The sequence below is a fragment of the Ostrea edulis genome, chromosome 5 (genome assembly GCF_947568905.1).
Source record: "Ostrea edulis chromosome 5, xbOstEdul1.1, whole genome shotgun sequence".
In the NCBI taxonomy this organism is placed as follows: Eukaryota; Metazoa; Mollusca; class Bivalvia; order Ostreida; family Ostreidae; genus Ostrea; species Ostrea edulis.
This window is the reverse complement of record NC_079168.1, coordinates 83,301,970-83,317,365: the sequence shown is the minus strand read 5'-3', so window position 1 is coordinate 83,317,365 and position 15,396 is coordinate 83,301,970. Positions and strand designations below refer to the sequence as shown.

The window sequence follows — 15,396 nt, the reverse complement described above, 5'->3', positions numbered from 1 at the left end:
GGATCCTGGTTAGAATAGGTCCTCAGTACCCCTTGGTTGTCGTAAGAGGTGACTAAATGGGGCCGTCCTTTGGAGGCCACAAAAACTGAGGTTCCGTGTCACAGAAGGTGTGGCACGATAAAGATCCCCCTGCTCAAAGGCTGTAAGCGCCGATCATAGGCCTCAATTTCGCAGGCAATGGTGACATCTCCATACGAGTTAAAAATTCTCTCGAGGGACATTAAGGAATATAAAATCAATCATTTAGTCCATTTCATTTTTCGGTCAAATCTAAATCATTTGTTACAAAAATTTGGACAAATTCTATTCCTGAGTTCTAAAACTCTTACTTCCAATTGCAGAACCATGACAAATGAAACTGTAACATCATTTTTCAGCATTCCATTTCCTTTGTACTTGTGGAAAGGTTACTATAAATTGAATATTGATAAGTTAATCAAAATACTTTTAAAAATCGGTTCTTTTCAATTAATCGTGTACCGGTCGCGGTAGTTCAGTACAGTGTTTGCTTCGTATCCGGGAGGTCGTGAGTTCGAGCCCCACTCGTACCATGGCCCCGTGAAACCTAAGAGGTTACTATAGGTAGTGATTACACCTTCGCCAAACGCTTGGTATTTAAAAGTGAGAATCACGGGTCTTTCGAAAATGACCTTAAAAACAGAGGTCCCGTGTCCCGGCAGGCTTTGGCACGATAAAGAACCCTCAATGCCCTAAGCATACGTCAATATTTGTGGTACTTGACCTACAGCTGCAATCGGATCACGCGCTCGTCTTTTTTCGTAACCGGTTACGGAAATAGCCGAGTAGTTACGATTGCTACAGCTGGTGACGTCTCAATATGAGCGAAAATTTCTCGACGGGACGATTGATTGATTGTATCTTGCTTAACGTCTCACTCGAGAATTTTTCACCATATGGAGACGTCACCAAGACCGGTGAAGGGCTTAAAATTTAGGCCTTTTGCTCGGCGCTTACGGCCATTAAGCAGTGAGGGTTCTTTAGCGTGCCACACCTACTGTGACACGGGTCATCCGTTTTTAAGGTCATCTCCGAGGACCCGTGACATTCACATCTGATGCCGAGCGTTTGGTGATGGAACTGTCACTACCTGTTTTAACGACTTAGGTGTGTCGCGGCCGGGATTCGAAACCCAGGCCTTCCGCATGCGGGGCGAACGCTCTAACCTCTCAACCACCGGGAAAAACCCAAGCAATCAATTGATATTATAGTAAAATAAATCTTTTATGGCACGACGCTGTAGATACATAACCATGCTAGGCATGATATATCAATGCAAGGTGAAGATAACGAACAGTGATCAATTTCATAACTCCTACAAGCAATACAAAATAGATAGTTGGGCAAACACGGACCCCTGGACACACCAGAGGTGGGATCAGGTGCCTAGGAGGAGTAAGCATCCCCTGTTGACCGGTCACACCCGCCGTGAGTCCCATATCCTGATCAGGTAAACGGAGTTATCCGCAGTCAAAATGAGTGTGCCAAGAACGGCTTAAATTAACAATCGGTATGAAACATGTCAGACAGCATTTGACCCAATGCGAGGTTGTATTGACGAACTAGATCGTTATAACGACCATAGAATTTGCGAAATGCTGACTTCAATCGAGACTGTTGAAATCCCTGTACCATCAACTTGTTTGTCAGTAGCTTACCTCGATTTAAAAATTGACTATACCCAGAACAAGCTCTTGCATATCGAATCAGTTGAGATATATAAACACCATATGCAGGTGATAATGGAATATTGCTACATAAATGTGGGAAGTTGACGATGAAGAAGCTGAAATCATCCCGTTTGTCATACAGTTGAGTTGTCAGTTTGCCGTTAATGTCTAATTTCAATAAAATATCTAAGTATGAAGCAGAAGTGGACGACTCTGTGATGTCCTTTATTTCGAGCTCACAGGGATATATCGAATCGACATACATGTATGAATGAAAGTTATTGTTAATAGATAAAACGTCATCGATATATCGAAATGTCGAATTGAAGGCCACAGCGAGAGATTTTTTCTTCTCACGTAGAAGTTTTTGAATAAATTCTGCTTCATATGAATATAGAAACAGGTCAGCTAACAAAGGAGCACAATTCGTGCCCATGGGAATTCCAACAGACTGTTGGAAGACCTGATCACCAAAGACCACGAAGATATTGTCAATGAGGAACTCGAGCATATTTTTTATTTCAACTTCAGAGTACTTGTGTGTGGAATCAGAGTGGTGTTTAACAAAGTAAGTTTTTGAATAACTGATCATTAGATATGAATATTTCCGTTTTCCATTTTTGTTGAAGAAGCAACTGTCTATGATATCAAAAAGTCTAGTCTTTAATTTATCGTGAGGAATGGTCGTGTATAGTCGTGTATCTGTTCTACGGGACAGAAATTATCCAGGTTACTTACAATAATATATAGTGTTACATGCATCTGTTTTATGTGACAGAAATTATCCAGGATACTAACAGTAATGTAGTGTTACGTGTATAGAAATTATCCAGGATACTAATAGTAATATCGTGTTATATGTATCTGTTCTATGAGACACACTATCTAGGTTAGACCATTACGATCGAACCCGTCTTACTGCCATATCTAATTAAATGATTCGATCGCCGGTGGCCAGATAGCTCAGATGCCGGTCTACACTGATTGGTTTTGTCCCTTTTAGTTACATACTTAGAATAGTAACTATTTCAGGTAGACAACAACAGTCCTCGTTATTTCTACAGAGGTAATGAGCAACTTATCGCCATTAATACTGATAAAGCAGCTCATATATACGGTCAAATGTGTGTCTTACTTTTTTTTCTTTTCTTTGGGGGGTGGGGGGGGGGGGTGGTAAATTGTCCATTTTGAAACAACACTCATCAGGAAGAGAATACGGGATATCGGAACCATTATTTCGTCTCCGATTACGTCGCAGTTTTAATATTTAGTATGCCCAACGAGATCACGTTTTTTGCGTTAACTTAATTTGTCAAATTTTTCATTAAACAAGTAGGCTATACGTTACTGTTAGATATATTGAGTCCATACACTTGGCGTTGTTTTACAAAGTTGAGGAGTGGGGAGCAAACGAAGAAAATAATAGCCGTCATATCTGTATGAAAATCTTTGTTAGCAAGAAAAACATTTCTACACAAACACCAAAAACAAAACCACCGTATACAACGTCACATCCGAGGAGTCGTCACTGTGGAGCATGAGGGCTCGGCTCCGAAGTGGAGAAAACGCAGTATCCCGAGTATGAGATCGATTTTCTCATAAACTACAACATATTTCTGCAAACATCGTATTGCATAGAGTGTGGTAGATATATTTTGATCATTCAAAGAACATGACCCACAATATGCCATTTTTGATCATTCAAATTTGTCACCGAATTTCAGAAACCCGTAGTTACCTCAAACACTTCGTTCGCGTGTCACGAGTAGGTCTACAAAGTTAATATTGATGATTTAAACCCATCTTTCTCCGTCATTTCATATCTCTGCCTACTTGATTTGTTTGATAGAGAGTATGTATATCCTGGCACCATGATTTTTGATGATTATATCGCTCAAAGTCAAATCTGGCATGGCGCGAGGAGTATGCTATATATATTTTCCTGTATCGTGAGGCTTTGAAGTTTGACCTTGAGTCCTCATGCGACACATTACAAATTGGTAAGATTTTGTGCAAATTACATGTGAAGTGTAAGTAAAAGGGCGAAAACCAAAACGAGTGATTAAAGAGTGGCGGGGGCAGGGACCTGACTAGGGCAACTCTTGTATACAAATTAATGGTGCTACAGACGGTTCCGTTCTGATACCAAAATATCTGTCTGATTTGAAGACTATTTTTCAGGATGTCGCAAGCGAATACGCTGGTATCAAAGACGTAAATTATTAGATTATTAAATTTCTGATGTTTGGTAGAGACAAAACAAAACAACAATAAATAGATAAAAATCACAGTACTATTCATTTCCTCTACCGTATTGGCGATGCGAATATTTACTTAGTGAGATTTTCTCGAGCCATTAAAACAACTGACCGTTATAAAATGAAAGATAATCATCATTTATACATTGATCACAAAGTATGTACATGTACATATAGCTCCCAACCCGACCCCCCCCCCCCACCCCCGACCCCCGGCCTAGTTTTCTTGACATGCGACATCGCGTTATTATCACAAGCAAAGAAGTAGGTAGTGTTTCTAAAGTCATTGGCCCAAAATATCGATGATTTGACTTGGAGCTCAAACCCTGGCATTCAAATAAGGAAAAGATTAGCAAACCCAAAATCCGCTCAGTTTGATCAGCAAAATGATTTGTGTCATATGACAAAAGCTAGAAGTTGGCATAAAATTGCAAAAATGCCATTTTCAATGAAAATATCCACAAATTCAGGTGGTTTTCCTTTCAGAAAACATACAGCGCATGCGTCGAGCAAATTCATGTTCAAGTATGTTTTTCATCTTAAAATAATACACAATATATATCATTTTCATTTTGCTCGACAAATGCGCACATCTTTTCCTGAGCAATAATCTGTATGATATTTGACAGTTTTCAGGCTTATTTTGAAAAAAGGGCACCTGAATTTGTATTGATTTATCAAATGGTCACTTTGTTAATTTTACAATCATACATCGATTTATTAACTGGTCGCTTTGTTAATTTTACAATCATGCATCGATTTATTAACTGGTCGCTTTGTTAATTTTACAATCATACATCGATTTATTAACTGGTCGTTTTGTTAATTTTACAATCATACATCGATTTATTAACTGGTCGCTTTGTTAATTTTACAATCATATATCGATTTATTAACTGGTCGCTTTGTTAATTTTACAATCATGCATCGATTTATTAACTGGTCACTTTTCATAGTGGCGGTGAATGGTAGTGAAAATGCAAGGTTGAACCGCACCCCTTCCTCTTTTTTTTTTTTTTTACGTTTACACCTATACGAGTTGATTCTCTCTCTCTCTCTCTCTCTCTCTCTCTCTCTCTCTCTCTCTCTCTCTCCTGTCCAATCTGAAAAAGATATATTAGATAAAGATATTAAAATGAAATGACCATATTTAAGAAATATTGCAATTTTTAAAATTTGAACCAAACCCGAGGAAAAAGTAGGGGTCCAGCCCGATCAAAATTGATAAAAATAATAATAATAAAATATATCAACAGTATTCATACAAAGCTAAGACACAAGTTCTGTAAACTTAATTATGATCTTTATAAACGAAATATTACAAATAAAGTCTCCGGTTTGTACATGTGGACATATGGACGAACATGTATATCATCTCTTTGTCGCTTGTAAAAATTACTCTAGCGCTAGAAATAATCCTTTTGATAACCTTTTCATGCTTGACTTAGTCAATATTGATACAACATTTTTATTATGCGGTGATGTTTATAAATTTGCCTCTGCAAACTAATATAATTTTTTTTTCAGCTGTTCATAAATTTATAGAAGAAACTTGCACATTGGTTTAATTATTGAACATTTTATCGGTTAGTTATTACCTTGCATGACATATTGTAATATCATAGGGGAGGAACTTTCAAGTTGTTAGAACTTGTTCCCAATCCGTTTGATTTGATCAATAAAACAAAACAGTAAAAATCAAATTGCTCAAATTCAGTAGAAAAAATAAACAAAAAAAAAAAAGGTTATAGAAAATTACATGATCTAATATTTTTATCTTCTGTGTTATTAAATTAGAGTTCGGCGTTCATTTGCCTTATTTCGCCAAACTGTGTTCGTCTCAGCGTAACGAGTTTGATTTTTCCCGCGTTTATCGGGACTCCTCTGGCCAATTTGTGAAACCGGAAGTAACTTCTACATAATGTATACAAATAACAGAGATATACAGAGATGATAAACCAGTAGTAATCTACATCATGGTTTGAGACTGGGAAGCCAGAACAAAGAAGCTGCTCGATGTCAAGGTAAATGACTTAATTTTCTGTATTTCCTTCACTCTGTTGTCATACAATTCCCGTGTAATTTAGTATCATTGCATTACACTAGTCTAGATAGTAAAATGCTTCGCGACTTCGTTATTACCAGATTAATCATGCATGGAATATTGGTCGCTTTTTGATCACAATATTTTAGATTATATGTTTAGATGTATATTATTTCGATTTTTTAAGCAATTGTTGTAAGAAAAAATATAATAAAATGCAATATGTAGGTCGCAGGTCGTCTGCTAAGTTTAGCCTTAAAAACTGTGTCAAGCACTTGGGAGTTTTAATGATATTCACGGAAATTTTTAATGCATACATACATATAGTTTTAGCAGTCAGAAAATGTGTACGCATAAAATCTAATGTTTTTGTATGTTGAACTGACTGACATAGATAAACTATTGTTCACATCAACGGTCTCCCCAAGAGTACAATACTTGTCTCTCCTGCTTGTTAGATGCTAAGATTAGGTAATAGTGCGTATTTGACACACACACACACACACACACACACACACACACACACATACACACATACACAGAGAGAGAGAGAGAGAGAGAGAGAGAGAGAGAGAGAGAGAGAGAGAGAGAGAGAGATTTTGAGAGAGAGAGAGAGAGAGAGAGATTTTGGTACTTCATCTCATGATTATATGATAAAATTAATAACTACAAAATTGTATTACAATAGTGAACTCGGAGATGTGTGATGATTTTAGAAATGTGTAGTTATTTTAGGAGTGTACTATACAGTCATTCACCATGATCACAGGAAGGTTTTTTTCCTTTTTTTAAAAACCAGATTAAGAAACACAACACTGTATTGCTGTATGTTATTATCGGATAAACCGCAGTAGTAGCCAGCTTAATTCTTCTGTGTTTACCAACTGAATGGATATGAAGTATGGGGTCACACCACTTACACTTTTTTTGTTAGAAAAATAAAGTTAAGACACTTCTCACCGAATTAATGTTTATTCACCAATCAAGGGCCCTCAGGAGGCATGTACATATAGTTTAACAAGCAATTAATTATAACCATATAAATAGATAACAATCATCTAGATATACATCTACTGTCAGAGTTCTGCGCTGCACACATCTTTAATTATATATGAAATACCGACTACAGAAAAGATTTAAATTAACAAAATGAAATAACCAAACTGCTACACACATCTAAGGACAGTGCCAGTTTCAGAGACAGTGGATAATGATAATGTTATGTGAATACATCTAAAATTGTAATCAATATCAGTATAAGAGTTTAGTAAATATGATGAATTAGGTAGGAACATCCCCCTCCGAAATTAGCAACGGGGGGGGATATAGTAAAATCTAAACAAATAAAAATTAAGCAAATACTAAGTTTTATCGCTTTATGTTTCACACAATGAAACACCAAGTATGTCAAAAAGGTTTTAAATAATTGTGGCCTGGCATATATTTGGCAAAGTCAAGTTTTTAGAAGGTACTCTACTTCGTCATAATGGCCGACTACCTTTTACAACATGGATGAAAATATTAATATCAGCAACATTTGTCTATTCATTTCAAAATTCATTGCCCAGCTGAGTAGCTCAGTAGGTTAGCACGTGGACTGCTCAACTGTAGATCGCGGGTTCGAGACTAGCAGGTTTTTTTTTTTTTTAGTGTTTTCAGATTGCTTTCTACTAAAACTGCATTTTTTGACTAAATAAAGTAAGTTTGAAAGTTTTCAATTTCATGTTTTACATATCCTTCACTTTTCATCCACATCAAATTTATCTGGTGTACCATACCTCCTTAAAAATATTGTGTAATGTGTAGCGATTTATTCAGAAATGGAAAAGTGATATCTGCCAATATATAAAGAGATATAATTTAAAAACTTATAAACAAGAGTTTTCTCATTTAAAACATTTGAGTTGTCTTTTAAAGTCAGTTATTAAATACTGTTTCTTTAAAACAGGGACATGGTTTTACCTGTCAAAAATTTATTTATTTGCAAATCCAACTCTGGGTCCTCTCGAGCATACAAGCAAGGAATTTCATTTATTTATTATTATTTTTTTTTTTTTTTTTTTTTTTTTTTTACAATTCCGCTGGTTGTGTTTTATGCGATATAAGGACAATTTGTTTACCAAATTCCGATCTTTCATTAATGTTTGAAGTTCTTTAAAACAACTATACCATTAGATAATTATTGTCCAGATTAGTAAGATTTATCATTTGGTCACAATACACATGGGCTAGTCTTACTCATTATCTTTATACATCTCAACATAGTTACGTACAAATATTCGAAAATGAAGATTTGTCATTGTCTGGGTCGTTGCCCTTTAAAGGAACTCGATAATGCAACAATATATAGTACTGGATTTCACTGCTTATTCAGATTATGTATCCCAATGTTGCAGCTCTTTCGTCGAAGTTACACAAGACTTAGTCTTAGAGTAATTACTTTCCCGTTGGTTTATAAATTCACTCAGTATGATAATTATTTTTCCTGTTCGTTTATAACTATAGTAATTACTTTTCCCGTTTGTTTATTACTTTAATTATAGTGACATGTGCATTTTACATATTATGCAATCATACAAGGTATGGTAATTAGAAAGTTGCACCCGGCCCATTTGACCTATAAGTCACTTCTCTATTTCAATTTACATATGTATATACGTAGCGCATACTAAATTATTTGCTGTTTTCTTACTTGAAATGATAACTAAGAAATTTTGCAGTTAGTCTTTGATTATTTTCCATTAAAATGTTTTGATTAATATTTACTTGTTCATTTTTGTCTGCACTTCTTTGGGAAATAATGTTTAAGTTACTATATGGTTTTTGAAGAAAAAATGCAATAAAACAGAAAGTGGGTTTTTTTTATCCTTTATGAATCCATCGCTACACAATGTACAGAAACGTTTTTGTAGAGGTTCATGTGGGTAACGATCGGTTTCAATACAGAGGGTGGGATTTCACATTTAACTTGAACCATCACGGACCTTTCCAGTTTGTTCGGGTTCATTATAATTGTTACGTACGGTTCAAGTTGGAAATTATGTTTGAAGATGACATGTGTTCGAAATTTAGGGAGAGGCGATATTTTGTGTTTCTAATCTTCTTCACAAATATCTGAATAATTTCACTTTCGGTTGATTTATATCACCAATACGTAGATAATCGTAGAGTGCGTATCTAATTTAGATAGGATTGCGTTTCCTGCCAGTTATTCGAGTTTAGCCAGTACTTTTCTGTTTGTTTATTACTTTATTCGAGTCTAGTAGTGATTTTTCTGTTTAATCTCTTGAGAACTTTTTCTGGATCCGCCACACGGTCGTTGAAAGAAAACATCGCATACCATGATTTGAATTCATATGTGCTCCCCGCATTTCGGGAACTTGTGGATCAAAAGCCATGGAGAATGAAACATACATATTATTAAGGATAATATCCTTTATTTCAACAGGGTAAACACAATTTAGTTTAACCACTACTACACGATGTGGCCTTGGAATTTATACATATTTATAAACATTCAAAATGTGACGCAGGAGGGACACTTTTAAAATATAGGTAGGCAAATTCTGCAACGTTATCTGAAGTACTTTATCTGACGTATTCATTTAAAAATTTTGCAAGGACTAACACTCACTTATGTAGAGTTTTCAAAAAAAAAAAAAAAAAAAAAAAAAAAAAAAAAAGAAATAAAATTAGAAAGATCCATAAAAATAATGACAGTTACAATAAAAGATTTTTTGCAGCGATATGTTCTTGGTATACTTAACTCGTCTGACCATCACTGACCTGATGTCCAAATTCAAAATGATCTGAAGTTAAATTGTTTAACTAAAAGTGCTTTTGTATACAAAAGTCTGACATTGGAATTCATCACAGATTTTTTAAAGTAGAACATCAGATGACATTGGATTACCAACATTCAGAATTATCTGTACTGCCCTTTTCTGTAATTTCAGATGAGTATCAATAAAAATTTTTGCTCCTGACCAACTGTGCAATAATAATTGAAAGGGGGTGGGTGGGGGTGACGCTGTTATATATATAAAATTTTGCAAATGCCTTAATATACCAAATTTTTTAATATTGTGTTTGCTTTAAAAAAGGAAACAATCCGCCATGTATTGACCAACTCATTGTATATAACCAGGAGATTAGCTGATTCTGCTGCTTCAATAAGAATTATCCTATTTCAATACACAATTGTCTACATTCAGACACGAAGAGGGTGATCAAATATGACAAGGCACCTATAAATACCGTGTCACTACAGGTCATTGTCACTGAATGCTGTAATAATACATTAAATAGATTAAGTACTTGAAGAGATAAGATAATTAGATAAATTCAGTAAAGGTGTTGAAAATCAAACTCCTGTTTCAGTCATGCTTGAACTGCAAAAGGGTGCTCATCATTTACAAACACCGGGCCTATGGGTATGAGACCCCCTTCGCCACCGGAATCCTAATGCCGACGTCGCGTCAAACCTAAGGACGTTATCATCTTTTGCCAAGCGATTTAGAAGTGAAAGTTGCACTAGAATTTAGAAGTGAAAGTTGCACGTCATTTGGGTGACTTTAAAGGAGCTTGGGCGTCCTGTGCCACGATAGGCGTTGCCTTCACTGCTGTTAAAATATGTATATCATAATCTACAGCAGGTCTTCACATGAGTAATTCTTGAATGGGGCCTAACTTTTAAACAACAATCAAACATTACAAAAATAAGAAATGATAGTCAAAACCATCAAAATGAACGTGATATTTAGTAGTAGTAATGTATAATGATAAACGAAACGGGTATCACTGGATGAGACGTCCTATAAAATATTTTTGAAATCCGTTTTTAAATGCAATTCAAACAAAAATTTTACTCTGAAATATGTTCGGAATACGTTTCACTCCCAGCGGAACAGAATATAACATATTCATGCACTGGGTATCCAGTGAATATAACTCATATGTATAGTGTCATTGTAATATGTAATTTGACATCACAATATATTTGGTTACAGTATTGTATAAGGCTTGGAGAGACCTAATACTATATAATACACATTTCATATTACATTTATTAATTGATGTTTGTTTGGTGATATCGATAAAACAGTTGCATTGATGACCTTCTCATTCGTAAGGTTCTACAGAGCCGTGGATAACTAAATAATTTTTTATTTTGCATCAGTTGTCAACTGCTAGTGCTGAATTTGTGTATTTTCATTTCGCATCAATTGTCAACTGCTAGTGCTTGATTTGTGTATTTTTGATTTCAGTCTTCAAGAGGCTGTTGTGGCTGGAGATGAAAGAAGGGTCAAAGACGTTCTACAAACCAGCCACCCGACCAAAGAACAGCTGAAGAGTTGTCTGTTCTTTGCCTGTGGGAGCGGCAAAGCGAACTGCGCTGCCCTGATACTAGAGAGCAGCAGGTTCTCTCCCGATATCCACAATGATGAGGAGTTCACACTCCTCACCCTCTCCACCCGGGGAGGTCACGCGTCAGTCGTCGAAATGTTGTTGCGTTGGGACAGTGACGTCAACATGGCTGGACCCATGGGTAACACACCTCTTCATTACGCGTGCAGTGAGGGCTACATAGAGTGCTGTAATATGATATTAGCTGCAGGAGCTAGTATTAATGCGAAAAATTCTCGCACAGATACACCACTGATTGTGGCTGCCGCAAACGGGCATCTTGGGGTCGTCCGATGTCTTCTGGGGAAAAATGTCTCCGTGCGCCGCCGTGGCTACCATGACAGAACTGCCCTCCACTGTGCCACGGAAAATGGCCACATGGAAATTTGTCGTTTATTACTGGACGCTAAGGCTGACCTTGAAGAGGAGGACACGTTCGGGAATACACCGCTGGTCTGTGCAGCGGAAATGGGCTACGTGGAGGTTATGAGATTATTACTATCGTATGGTAGTGACGTCAATCGCATGAGTCATAGCGCAGCAACAGCGCTTCATTTTGCTGCACAACATGGCGATTTGGAATGTTGCCGTTTATTGCTTGACGCACGCGCAGAAATTGATGCCCAGGATATACGACGCTTTACGCCAGTCATGATGGCAGCATTGTATGGCCATGACCATATCGTTAATTTTCTGATCGAAAGGAGATGCAACGTCAACATGGCAGCATATAATAAACGAACGGCGCTCCACTGGGCGTCAGAACGAGGTAGCCTCAAGTGCTGCGAGGCTCTTTTGAAGTCTGCTGCAAATATTGACGCCCCAGACACTCTGGCCTGCACGCCAATTTATAACGCCGCTGTGAAAGGACAAACAGAAGTGGTCAATTTTCTCATAAAGAAAGGCGCGGATCTTCATAAACGACCAAATAATGGCAATTCGTTGTTGCATTTTGCAGCTACCGGTGGAAGTGTTCCGTGCTGTCAAGAAATAATGCGGGCGGGATTTGACGTCGACATTCAGAATCAGGATGGAATGACTCCATTGATATCAGCTGTAAACTACAAACAAATACAGGCTGTGAAATTTTTCCTAAATGCTGGCGCCAACACCAACGTTCGAGGTCTGCACGGCATGACGGCACTTAACGAAGCTGTGTTTTACAACAGCCCGCAGCTTGTTGCCATTTTGTTGGAACAAGGAGCGGATCCCAACATTGGAGACGACGCGGGAACGTTACCGCTATGGTTCGCTGTAGATGGATTCAGCATAGAATCAGTGAAACTTCTCTTACGGGCGAACTGCAAGTTTGATACACAATCTTCTTTGAGTAATTACTGTGGACCATGCAACCCAATCGAACACTCGGTCCATAAAAAAAAGGAGCAGGTGCTCCGCTGGTTGGTCAGTGCGTACTGTGAGGAAGCAGTCAATATTTTACGGAAACACTTGCCAGTGCTTGAGAAAATGTCTACTGTAGAAGAAGGTATGAAAACTCAAGTTCGTGAAATATCGAGTTCTCCAAGAACTCTAATGGAACACTGTCGAAAAAATATCAGACAAACGTTTGGAAGTGGTGGGCAAATCCAAGACAAAATTAAGCTTCTTAAAATGCCAACAGCACTGAGGGATTTCCTTTTGTTTTCCGATTTTGATATCGAATGAATAACTAGTCGAGCATCTTTTATACTAGTATATATCATTATTTATTTATTCTCAATATCTATGCTTTTAAAGTTTTTATCTATTTGTGTTTTAATTTTGCTCACTTTTACACGAATACATGTTGTGAGATTGAAATATTTAACTTATTATATTGTATTTATATTAACTGTATTATAGTAAGACCATTCTTGGCTTTAGCCTCTCATTTTATAGAAGGTATTAAAGAATAAACAAAGCATGCACAGCAGCAATTCTTTGTTTTCTCAATAAAAACAAAAAAACATCGACATTGGAGTCCTTCTGTGAAGCTCTTTTGAAAAAGGTGACAGGGTACAAAATAAGGAGGAATAACAATTCTATCAAAAACTATAGGATATATTTGAAATAATGATTTGGTATTGAAAATTTTATATTAAATACTCAAAATTGTTGGTATATTGGGATAAGAATTTGTACGATTAATTCAATGCATATCTCATGCTTTAGTAGCATCAACTGAAAAGACGCCACATATACAATCTATACATCAAGTAGGATTGTTTTGCTCCACAATCGATGATATGCCTTAACAATAGATTTTGTCAGGCTGAATAGATGAACTCATCAGGATGTGGTCAGATGACATTTGTTAGGCTGTGATCGGATGATACTCGTCAGACTATGATCAGATGATACTTGTCAGGCTGTGATCAGATGATACTTGTCAGGCTGTGATCAGATGATACTTGTCAGGCTGTGATCAGATGATACTCATCAGACTCTGATAAGATGATACTCGTCAGGCTGATTAGATGATACTCGTTAGGCTGATTAGATGATACTTGTCAGGCTGTGATCAGATGATACTCATCAGACTCTGATCAGATGATACTTGTCAGGCTGTGATCAGATGATACTCGTTAGACTGTGATCAGATGATCAGAAAGTTGAATCTGGAGTGCCGCAAGGGTTAGTGCTCGGACCCAGTTTATTCTTATTTTATATTAATGATATGCATGAGGGTTTAACATCAAGAGTAAGATTATTTGCCGATGGTACTATTGTCTATCTCACTGTAACATCAGACATCGACACACTTCAAGACGATTTAAACAAGTTGGCAGTGTGGGAACGTAAATGGTTCATGGAATTCCATCCGGGGAAGTGTAACATTCTCACCATCACCAACAACCGTAACATCATCTTGAAGGATTACATCTCGCATGGTCATCAATTAGAGAGGGTAACATCAGCTAAATATCTGGGCATTACAATGTCATCGGTCATTAAGTGGAGCCAACACATCAACAACATCTGTGTCAAAACCAATAACACCATTGGTTTCCTTAAGCGTAACCTCGATATCAACAAAAATATAAAGGAAAATTCGTATATATCACTAGTTAGACCCACACTAGAATATGCTAGCACAGTATGGGATCCCTACTACCAAGAAACTGGATATGGTTCAACGCAGGGCAGCGAGATATGTTCTGAACAGATACCGCAACACCTCATCTGTATCAAACATGTTACATCAACTAAAGTGGACATCATTAGAAGAACAGCAAGACTAAGCATGATGTACAAGCTCAATAAAAACACAGTCAGGAAAGAGTCGTTTTACCCTCGTACCATTAAAGAGTGGAGTATTTTGCCCACCTCAACTGTGCTGGTGCCGAGTCTTGACGCCTTCAAGGCTCAGTTACAAAACCATTAGGCCAATAACTGTTTTTAATTGTAAATAGTTGACATTTTAAAATCACTCTCTTATTTTAATGTGCGCACACCCCAACTTGGCAGAACAGTCAACCAGATGATGGAGGCCAGTAACTGGTGGAAGTAGAAGTAGACAACCAGATGATGGAGGCCAGTAACTGGTGGAAGTAGAAGTAGACAACCAGATGATGGAGGCCAGTAACTGGTGGAAGTAGAAGTAGACAACCAGATGATGGAGGCCAGTAACTGGTGGAAGTAGAAGTAGACAACCAGATGATGGAGGCCAGTAACTGGTGGAAGTAGAAGTAGACGTGTTTTAGCGGCTCTCTGATCGGTCCAGCTACGTCGCCGGTAAAACTGAGCAGCAACAGTCGTAAATAACGAATGAAGACAGTTATTCCCTAATTCTATGTCAAAATACAGAAAATGACAGCAAAACGGCATGTTTATGGCATTGTAATTCAGATTCTATGTCACTCTCATAAAATTTATATAAATCAATTAGCACAGTAGCATTGGAACATATAGCAGCACGGAAGTCAATTTTCGTGGACAACCTTGGAGCCCATATCACAGTATTTTCATAGACGTATATACATTTGTTATATAAAAGTGAATTTCATGGTGCATTTTACAG

At 37.1% G+C, this 15,396-nt stretch overlaps 1 protein-coding gene across 1 annotated transcript; it reads left to right on the top strand.

Moving 5' to 3' along the window:
* The first annotated feature begins 5,826 nt into the window (after window positions 1-5,826).
* LOC125649379 (ankyrin repeat domain-containing protein 17-like) lies at window positions 5,827-13,308 on the top strand. Its single transcript, XM_048876891.2, has 2 exons — window positions 5,827-5,970; window positions 11,258-13,308. Exons 1-2 carry the CDS (start codon window positions 5,963-5,965, stop codon window positions 13,059-13,061), a joined length of 1,812 nt encoding a protein of 603 aa, XP_048732848.1. The 5' UTR covers window positions 5,827-5,962; the 3' UTR covers window positions 13,062-13,308.
* The last annotated feature ends 2,088 nt before the right edge of the window (window positions 13,309-15,396 follow it).